This window comes from Typha angustifolia, chromosome 14 (assembly GCF_048772165.1).
Source record: "Typha angustifolia cultivar Huaian chromosome 14, ASM4877216v1, whole genome shotgun sequence".
In the NCBI taxonomy this organism is placed as follows: domain Eukaryota; kingdom Viridiplantae; phylum Streptophyta; class Magnoliopsida; order Poales; family Typhaceae; genus Typha; species Typha angustifolia.
In genome coordinates, this window is record NC_133252.1 from 8,149,281 (window position 1) to 8,159,954 (window position 10,674).

Sequence of the window (10,674 nt, forward strand, 5' to 3'; positions counted from 1 at the left end):
ACATCATTTCAGCGATGGTGTAGGCGGTGGATCCTCAAAAGGCCGTATGTATGACCGCTTGGCTTATTCCTACTACCACCACCGGATTGAGAAGATTTTTGGGGCTGACTGATTATTATCGTCGATTTATCATCGGATAGGGCAAGATTGCTACTTCTCTCACTTCTTTGTTGAATGACTCTTTTAGATGAATAGATGAAGCCATGGTTGCGCGGACTGATTCCTATAATAAATTCAGATCTTAAGAAATTGTTCCATAGCCGATCTTTTGGTACAAGAACCCATCAAATTGGTCCAGAGCTTATCATCCAACCTATTTCTAGCCTTTTGAGTGAATGATAAAAAAAAGTATACATGAAATTATAGCTTGCATCCCGCTGCAGTTTAATACCAAAGGAGAAGTTTTAACCAATTCGGATGTGTCTTTAAACCAAACTCTGCCTTACGTAAAGTTGCCAGAGTACGATTAACCTCTGGATTTGGCGCCATCCCTTATTCCATTCGTCTCTCTCTCTCTCTCTCTCTCTCTCTCTCTCTCTCTCTCTCTCTCTCTCTCTCTCTCTCTCTCCCCTATATTCTTGAATTCTTGAGCTGAGAAGGCCAGTTTTGGTGTCTGAACCATATGGATCCTCCTCCAGACCTCAGTAATGAGCAAAGTGCAGAAAGGAAGACGGCATCACCAGTGTGCGCCGGCGGTAAGAACGATTACTTCTTCCTCTCAAAGATCTTGACTGCCTTATTTCTTACCTCTTCTCTTCGCATTCATTTATTATTCTTTTCTGGTTGAACCTTTACTCGTCTCGGCCCCAGTTTTCTTGTTTAAAGCTAATTAAGGAATCAAGAATTCAGTACTTGAATTTGAGAAGCGAATTTTGAAAGATTTTTTTTCCTCAAATGTTTTGGGTTTTCATGGATATCTTGGTGTTGCAAGAAGTTTGGTATGAATGTTTTCGGCAACAGGGAGCCACTTCTTGACAAAAGTCCTTCACATAGAGCCACTTCTTTTCAATCATTGGGGCTTCTTCGACCTTGGTCAGTTGTTCAATATCGTATTCAGTAGAGGAGCGAAATGGTGAAACTGGTACCTGAGAGATTGCTCCAGTAGTGCAGAAATGTCATAAGCATTTACGACAGGAGCTTAATAAAATTCTCAGGGTAAAATCACAACTAAATTTTTTCCCAATTTTCTAAGTGGTCTGATTACTGACTTTGGTCGATTACTAACTTGATCAACTTGGGAGCACAGATTATTTGATGTTCTTATTCATATATCCTCGCCTTTTTACTTGAAAAAACGGATTTAATTATCAAATTTGTTGAAATTATTGTAGTTACATTATTCTTCAGGATTTCAATCAGATAAGATTTAGCAGCTGCAGGAAGGAGGAAAAAGATCTGCTTTGGCTTTCTGTTCTGCTGAATATTGTGGCTATTATCTCAATGTCTTGCTTGAGCCAGATAAACCACCTTCGCTCACAGATACGGAAGGTAAGGGTTGCGATTGCCTTTATGACAGAAGTAAATTGTATTAGTTTTTATCATTCTTTGATACAGATATTACTTGGAATGCAAATTTAGCCGATGACAATGAATTCTTTGACTTGAAAAATCTAAACACTGACAAGAATCTAACATTTCACCATGAGTCGGAACTGGACAAGGATGGTGAGAGTTTATTTTCCCTTTAATATATTTTCAATTTCCTTTTTCTCTCCCTTGCCTCTCTGTGTGTTTTGCTGTTTCTCAGTTGTTCTCTATTAGTACCTTCTGATACAAGCCAGTCATTGGAATATATTCTAGATTAGACTACAAGACCTGATGTTTTTCTTTGGTTCCACTCTGATGTGGCATTCCTTGTTACTGATACTCTTGCCGCAAACTGCTATTTGAAATATTAGTTGCTTCAGATATGAATTCTACAACTGTAATAGCTCAGAAATGGTATAGAATCAACTCAATAATTTTGATGGCGACCAGTCAGTACTTCCGTAAGGTAACAGCTGAATAATCTACCAATATACTGGTTATTACTAGCCTAAATTACTAAGCTCTCTCTCTCTCTCTCTCATCTCACTCAAGTGTTTTGAAAGCTCTTACGAACAAGAGGAGAAGGTGCTCACCCTACATCTGAAAGAATCAGGTATATGTCTTTTTCTTTGCACTTGATATACGACAAGCTTCTGCATGTTGTTAATACAGGACACAGCCTCAACTCAACTTATTTTCCTTTGTAACGTTGCACTTTAAGTGATCTATGTATTAAAAGATAATGAACTGAAATATCATTTGTAACAATGTGATCTAAATTGAAATCTTTGTTCCTCCCTATCAGAAGAGCCTGCCTTCAGAAAGCTTCTGGAGTTCATGCATGCAACATCCAGTACATTGGCAACCAACCCTTTCAAGTTGTCAAGTGCAATGATGGTTGCGAAGCAGTTTGAACAACAATTTTGGGTCAAAAAATGCAAGGAAGGGCTAATTAACAGATTCAAACCCCTGCAGCATCCTGAACTCATGAGCCTACTATCCCTTGCTGCAGTCATTGAGATCCTGCGAAGTGATGACCTTGATGTGCAGTCAGAAGACGATGTATATGATTTCACACTCGAATGGGCATTAAGAAACTATCCGTCAAAGCAACGACGACGTGAGGTCTTGGAAGCAGAACTCGGGCCGCTCATTCGCTTCCATTACATGTCGTACAAGAAGCTGGTGCAGGCTGTCACAAACTATTATGAGTACTTCAGCAGGGAGTTCATCTTGAAAGCTGCGATGACTGCAGTGGTAGCTAAGCAAGTATCACCTGATAGTCATTTCGTCGAGCGGGCATACAAACACAAGCCTCTGATGGTGTCTGAAGAGTTTCAGCCAAGCAGATTCTGCACCATTTTCCTCACATTCACAAGGGATGAGTGTTTGAAGCTCATTCAGTCATCGCCTATTCGCTCTATGGACTTCGAATTCCATGATGGAGAATTCTTCATACAAGTATTAAACAAGCTCAAAGAGGAAAGACATATAATCACTTATTTAAATCCATAAAGAGAAGTCAATAAAAATTGGCTTTAAGGTGAGTATTATAGTAATAAAAAATAAAGGGAAGTAAGTTTTGCATCATATTGGATATTTGAAAAATGTTAATATGGTATATAAGTAAAAATATTTAATTACTTACTAGAAGATGTTTTCTCAATTAGAATGATAAACAAAAGCTAAAATGAAAAATGCAAGAGCACATACAAACACAATAACTTTAATGTGGAAAAGCTCTTATCAAACAAGGTTAAAAATTTACAAATCCTTTTCCGCAATCAAACCAAGCACTACAATAATCAACAGTTATAAAATACTCACAAATCATCCATTGTTACCAACAACTATCTCTGAAGTGATTTGCTTCACTTCTCCTCAATACACTACTTATCGTGCATGGTACTTAACCTTAGTGATTCTTAAGATTGAAGACTTGCCTCTTTGACTATTGATGCAATAGCAAATGCAATCTTAAACCTAGTAGAGCTCCATCAAAATGTAGTTCGAAGACCTCACCATTCAATTTTTCTAGCTCTTTTCTTTTTGCTCTCCCAAAATATTTTTAATAGCCTCTAGAAGCTCATCATATTTTCCTCAAGGCCTTTCTATAGCCCCAAAAGATAGGCTCTCAAAAAGACCTAATTTGGTGACAACTCGGACTAAAAAAGTGAATCTTATGTGCGTCATTTGAACGGGTTAAATCTTGTTTGAATACCGAAGTGATCCAAGTAAATTTTGTTCGAACATCCTTCCCACATTGGATATAATGAGTTCTCTAAAAAATCTCCTTTGAATGTCTTTTCCACTGATACAGTGAGCTTTCTAAAAAATCTCTTTTGAACTCTTTTCCCACGTTGGATACAGTGAATTCTCCCACGTTAGATACAGTGAGCTCTTAGAAAATTTTATTTGAACAGATTTAAATATCATTCGAATGAATTTCGAATAAAATTCCTGCAACACTATTTCTCAAACTAAAACAATTTTAGATATTGTGTTTTTGATCTTTTACCTCCAAGTATCTCCACGGAGTAAATAGGAAAAGCATAATCCATATGGGCTTTGAAATCTAGTTGTACAAATAAGGTAGACACTTATATATTTTAAAGCATGTTACCGATTACATTAAAATCTTACATATATAATAGGAACAACTCATCAAAAACAAACAGTTTCTCTTTATCATCATTCACACCCTACTAAAATATACTTATGATTTATCATGTAACCTATACATTTTGCTAAAAAATATTTTAATAAAAACTTACTATTAATTTTCTTACTAATTAGTGATCTTATAGATGAGTTAGAATAACTATAGATATAAAATAACCTCAATACCCTTGAATAATCTTAAAAAGAATTTAAGTTAAGGTAAAATAAATAGAGAAGTAGGTTTTAAAAGTAAAATGTAGGATCGAATGGTAAATATTCATATAATATGGTACGTTATGAATGATAATAGAGGGAAAAGATAGAATGTTTCTATCAAAGTTTCATATATAATACTTGAATTGGCAAATGAAAGCTTCTCCAGTGGTAGCGTTTCTTCTGACCTAAAATTTTATATTAATATATACTTCACGTCGTGCATATACTTAACTATCTTTCTCTCCACACCTCTCATTAATAAAGTTGAAGCTTTTGATGAGCTGGTAACTTTAAACGGTACAATACGGACACTTTCATAATAATTTCTATTAAAATTACTATTTACTATTAAAATTGAACTTATATTAGGAAAATACTATTTACACTTATATAAATTGTTTAAAATGGTCCAAAACTATCTAATGTTACTCACAAAAGAATAATTGATAAAAGTTTTATTAAATTTCAAAAAAGTAGGGTATTTTAGTCACTACATGTATGTTTGCTAGCAATTTTGAAAGTTTTAAGGCTATTAGGCATTCATGAGCAATGTCATAAACTTGGTATTTATAATATTGAATTACTCTCCTTTGATGATTGCTTCTATGTTTTCTCTTTTCATATTTAGAATTTTTAATAAAGTCTTTAATCATATTCATAAAAAGCCTCATCAATTCAACATCAATATTATTATCCTCATCGGACTTTAGAAAAGCATATATCATTATCTTTCTAATATAAATTTTTAGATCTATCTAATATAGGAGGTTTATCAATACCTTCTTTCAAAAAATTCATCTCCTAAAGGATCTCTCTGTAAGCTAAAAGAGCCTGATACCAATTGGAAAAATTGAGACTTATGTATGCTCTTATACCAATTGAAAAACATAAAAAACGCCCTAGGAGATGAGATCTATCACATGTTATCAATAATAATATGCGAAAAATAAAGCATAAAAAAAATGATTGCAAACACAAAAGTTTTTATATGAAAAAACCTAAAACCAGATAAAAAACCATGGATCCAAACTCGGATCGACACTAATAACTAAAACTTGTAGCAGTTAACAAGAAGCTTATAGATCACCCATTGATTTCCACAACTTAAATTGTACCAACCTTGCTCGCTAAGACCCTATAATACACTGCTTCCCGTGATAGTTTCCAAACCTCAGTGACCCTCGAAGTTTATCATTCCGTCTTAGTGACCCTCAAGACGTAATTCTTCTAAATCAAATTTAGATGCATTGAGATGAGAACGATTTAGTATGTTCCGTCTAAAGCAAGAAAAGTGTTCTCCAATCATACTTACGTCCTTCACTCCTAGGGTTAGATTAAATCATTTTATATTCTTTTAGATAAGATAAATATCTCTTAGAGATAAGATAAATATCTCTTAGAGATAAAATAAATATCTCTTACAGATAAAGTAAATATTTTTTCAAAGATTCTCTAGAGATTCTCTTAGAGATAAAATAAATATTTCTTGGAGATAAAACTAAATCTAAGTCAAATCAGATCTCACATAACTCTAGAAATTATAAATTACGTAGGTGCATTCGAATGTGACTCAATTGTGTTTGAACATGGTGACTTAAAGTGTGAACGCGTTGTGAACAACAAAATATAAACCTCTGTATGTGTGAATGGCTATAGGGTGTGTTCGAATAGCCAAAACAAGCTTTCTGTATGTGTGAACATAGTGTGAATAGCAGTAGGGTGCATTTGAACAGAGTGCGTTTGAATATCCTATTCAAACGGCAGATTAAACAGTTGAATGTAGAGTGTTTGCTCATATGCCATCAGATAAAATTTCATACTTGTTCAACCATAATGACACTATATAAGCACTTCAATAATAATTCTAAAATTATTTTAAATACTTTGATTTTAAAAGTATAAATATAATTTTAAAATCTAGACACATTACATGAATGTAAATTATATTTTAAAATATAATTTGCCAATTACATAAATACAAATAAACCTAACAAAGGTTTCCAAACTCAAAATCTAGGGCTCTATCAATTGGAAGAAACAAAATGAGGAAGGAGGGAGAAGAGGAGGTAGGTGATGGTTTTAAGTCATGTAAAATGCTAATGAGTTTAGTAGTTCACTTAGGTAAGGCGCTGAATTCATCAGCATTTTACTTAAGACGCTGTTAAGTTTAGCGTTATTTACTATTAGATCGCTATAAAACCTTGACACGCAAGAAGTGATGTTGTTGGGTTGCTTGGAACTTTAATAAAAATACTTAAAAGATGAACGTTTTATGTTAGTGAAAATATTTAACTAATGCGCATCTTATGTTAATGAAAATGCTTAACTGAAGAGCCTTTAAGCACCAATAACCACCACCAAACCACATGTTAACTAGAAATCAAACTTGGGTAATCGCATCCTACCAGTAAACACTGAACTTGTCAGTGTTTTTTTCTAGAGTGAAAATGCCAAAGATTTAGTAGTTTAGCAAAAAGAAAAAAAATGCTAAATTGATAAGCGTTTTCATTAGACTAAATTTAATCGAATGTCTTTTGATAATAAGTTTGAGCAATAGTCTATTTTGATAATTAAATTTCAAACAGTGATATTTTGGTCAAAAATAGGACTAAACTAATTAGAGGTTATTAAATGGAAACTTGAACTATCTAATGTCATGTCATTGTAGAGTACTAGATCAACAATTTGTTTTTGTAACGGGCATAATAATAATAATAATAATAATAATAATAATCAAACTATAATAATATTATAAATTTGATAATTCTAGCACAATGTACTTTTTGGATCCTCAATTTATACATTTAAGGGAAGTTTGGTTTATATACTAGAAGATACATGTGATTGTAGATACTATAACTAGAGAAGCAAATCACTTATTAAGTTGTTTATATTATGTGAAATCGATTTTATTTGAAAGATCCATTTATGTAATAGCGAGGATACTAAATACCAATTAACGATCTTTTAGGGGAGTCTAGGTGTAATAACCCTAATAACAATAACCAAATCATACATACAACGCTCGGTAATTCCTGCAACTAGGGCCGCACAGGATCCTAATTCCTACCGTTTTTATGAGGTATAATCCACGTGGAGATGCCACGTATAGTAAGTCCCACTTTATTTCCCGATTAGCAACGAAAAGTCTTGACAAACTAATTCGGACCTCTGCTTTGGCGCCAATCTCTCTCTCTCTCTCTCTCTCTCTCTCTCTCTCTCTCTCTCTCTCTCTCTCTGTCTCTCTCTCTCCTGTGATTCTTGAACTAAGGCCAATTTTGGTGTCTGAACACCATGGATCCTCCTCCTCCTCCAGAGCTCAACCACGAGCAAAATCCGGAGCCCAAGACTGCATCACCAGTGAGGGAGCGCGGGGCAGCGTGCATCAGCGGTAAGAACAACTACTTCTTCCTCTCCAATGATACTCCCTTGTCTCGGCCTCAGTTTTCTTTGTTTAGAGTCTTTAGTCACTGTAAACTTTGCAGCATAAGATATTAAACGAGACCCACGAATCTTGAATTGGAGAAGCCAAATTTGAGAGATTTTTCCTCGAGTTTTTCATGGATTTCTTGGTGTCGCAAGTTTAGTTTGTTATGACTGCCTATATAAGCAAGAGAAATCCGCTTCTTGACAACAAGATCTTCACAAAGAGTTTCAGTCCTTGACTGGAACTTTCTTGGAAGAACAGATTACTCGGTGTTCTTATTTGCACGTTGTTGCCTAATTAGTTCTAAAGTAGGCTTCAGTTATAGAAAATTGTGAAATTCTTGTGGTGGAATTGTTCTTAATGTTTTCCATTAGATAAGGCGCAGGAGCAGCAGGGAGAAGGGAAAAGCTCTGCTTTCGCTTTCTGTTCTGCCGAAAGATGTGATTATTATCTCAAGATTTTGCTCGAGCCAGATAAATCACCCTGGCTCGATTTTAAGGAGGTTGACAGTAAGGATTGCAGTCTCCTTCATCGCAAAATTAAGTTTTATTTTCTTTGCAAATGGTTCAAAGGTTAATCACTTGCAAAGCAGGTTGGGATCTCAATATGTTCAATGACATTACAGAGGAGGAAGGAAGAGGTAGGGATCACGATCTTGTTCATCGAAGAACTAAATCGTATTAGTTTTTATCAGTCTCTGATGCAAATGATTCCAAGATCGGTTACTTGGAACGCAGAGTTGGATAACTGTTGTGGCCTCGCTTCCTTGGATCATCTGGAACTTCCCAACGATCTGTTTCTGGTCGAAGATGGTGAGAATGTGTTTTTCCCTTCACTATATTTTCACTGTTCATTTTCTTTCTTGCCTTTCTTTGTGTTTTTGCAGCTTCTGCTCTTCACGGCAGTTATTGTTAATTTGTTATGCTGTATAAGCCAATCCTTGAATAAGATTCTACATTACACAACAAGAACGAGAAAATAGTGACTTCGAGTCGATTTTTCTAATCTCTGGCAATTTCATCAAAATGAACTAAACCATTGTTACAAAATTAGTACCATTCTTAAGAAACAATTCAAAATTCAATCGGGCTATTGGACTAGTACAGATCTAGAAGGATTTTGTTCACCGGGTTAACTCACCTTAATGCATTCTTTTCTCCTCCTTTGATTTCACTCTGATGTGCCATTCCTTGTTACTGATACTTGTGCACGAACTGATGTGAGAAATATTGTGATGTTTCCGAATGATACCTCAGTTATGAATTCCGAAACCGTAACAACTGAGAAATGGTATAGAATCAGCTCAATAATTTTGAAGTCCAGCAGCCAGTACTTCCACGAGGTGACATATCTGAATATTCTTCTGATATTCCGGTTATTTGTATGCCTGCCTAAATTACTAAGTTCTAATTCTCTCATCTCTCTGATCAAGTGCTTTGCAAGCTCCAATGAACAAGAGGAGAATGTTCTCACTCTACATATGAAAGAATCAGGTATAATTCACTTTCGTCGACTTCTGCACTTGATACATGACTAGCTTCTGTATGCTTTAGTTTTGTAAAATTGAAATTGTAGCCTTTTATGCATCAGAGGATTTGAACTAACAAATCCTTGGCAACTATATAATAAAAATTGCAATCTTCATTCCTCTCTACCAGAAGAACCTGCCTTCAGAAAACTTCTAGAGTTCATGCACGGAATATCCAGTCCATCGACAACCGACCCTCTCAACTTGTCGAACGCCATAAATGTTGCGGAGAAGTTTCAAGTCCATCTTTGGGTCAAAATTTGCAAGGAAGAGCTGATCAACAGATTCAAATCCCTGCAGCATCCTGAAATCATGAGCCTACCCCTTGCTGCAGTCACTGAGATCCTCAAAAGCGACGACCTCGAGGTGCAATCAGAAGACGACGTATATAAATTCACACTCGAATGGGCACTAAGAAACTACCGAACAAAGCAACAACGGCATAAGGTCATGGAATCAGAACTGGGTCCGCTCATCCGTTTCCATTACATGTCAAACGATATGCTGCTGCACTGTAACACAAACTATGACGAGTTCTTCAGCATGCAGTTCAAACGGGAGATCTTGAGGACTGCAATAAACGACAAGCAAAAAGTACCTGAGAGGCATTTCGTCGAGCGAGCCTATAAGCAGAAACCTCTGATGGTGTCCGAAGTGTTGGAGCCCCGTAGATCGTGCACCATTTGGCTTACATTCACCAAGGACGAGTGCTTGAGGCTCGTGCGGTCTTCACCGGTGCGCTCCATGGACTTCGACTTCCATGACGGAAGATTCTTCATACAAGTAGCAGCTGCGAGGGACAGGTGCTTTGTCCTTTCTCTCGAAGTTGTGGGTCTTCCTTCGCATGACTATTTCCTCTGCACGGCTGCATCCAAGGCGAAGGGCGACGGCGAGTACGTCGGAATACATTCCTGGGAGTTTGGACTTCGCACGCAGGATTCGGGTTTGTACCAGGACTTGTTTGGTACGCCATTGAGCGAGTTCCTGAGAGATGATTCCTCTTACTTCAATGACGGGAAGCTCCACCTGCAAGTGAAGATTGAGGCCATTCAGCAACCACAGTTCCGTATACGGATGAATTGGCTGCGAAGTCAAACCAACAATCTAAGATTTTAGTGGCACTGCTTGCTGAAAGTTATGATACTTTGAATGCAGTCAACAAGATATCGTAAGAAAGTTCTCCTCCTCTACTAAAAGAGTTCCTCTCTGATACTGAAACTGCTAGTTCATCGACCTTCTCCTCCTCATTTCCTTCCCCTTCCACTTCTTTTCCTTGACCAATATCCATCTTTTTTCCTTCCCTGCGGCTTGGCCA

At 36.3% G+C, this 10,674-nt stretch overlaps 2 protein-coding genes across 2 annotated transcripts; both read left to right on the forward strand.

The window, feature by feature from the left end:
• The first annotated feature begins 1,004 nt into the window (after window positions 1-1,004).
• Window positions 1,005-3,042, forward strand: LOC140775692 (BTB/POZ domain-containing protein At2g46260-like). The gene is made up of 4 exons (XM_073119097.1): window positions 1,005-1,155; window positions 1,348-1,993; window positions 2,080-2,140; window positions 2,333-3,042. The coding sequence occupies exons 2-4, from the start codon at window positions 1,910-1,912 to the stop codon at window positions 3,040-3,042; spliced, it is 855 nt and encodes a 284-aa protein (XP_072975198.1). The 5' UTR covers window positions 1,005-1,155; window positions 1,348-1,909.
• A 6,479-nt stretch (window positions 3,043-9,521) lies between these two features.
• On the forward strand, window positions 9,522-10,475 carry LOC140775693 (BTB/POZ domain-containing protein At2g46260-like). Its single transcript, XM_073119098.1, has one exon. The coding sequence runs from the start codon at window positions 9,522-9,524 to the stop codon at window positions 10,473-10,475; it is 954 nt and encodes a 317-aa protein (XP_072975199.1).
• The last annotated feature ends 199 nt before the right edge of the window (window positions 10,476-10,674 follow it).

What these genes read in the sequence shown, in the direction of transcription:
- LOC140775692 (XM_073119097.1), top strand. Translation starts at nt 1,910, where the DNA reads ATGAATTCTACAACTGTAATAGCTCAGAAATGGTATAGAATCAACTCA. An exon ending in CCAGTCAGTACTTCCGTAAG is followed by an intron (nt 1,994 to 2,079) that starts GTAACAGCTGAA and finishes ATCTCACTCAAG; the next exon opens with TGTTTTGAAAGCTCTTACGA. An exon ending in CCTACATCTGAAAGAATCAG is followed by an intron (nt 2,141 to 2,332) that starts GTATATGTCTTT and finishes CCTCCCTATCAG; the next exon opens with AAGAGCCTGCCTTCAGAAAG.
- LOC140775693 (XM_073119098.1), top strand. Translation starts at nt 9,522, where the DNA reads ATGCACGGAATATCCAGTCCATCGACAACCGACCCTCTCAACTTGTCG.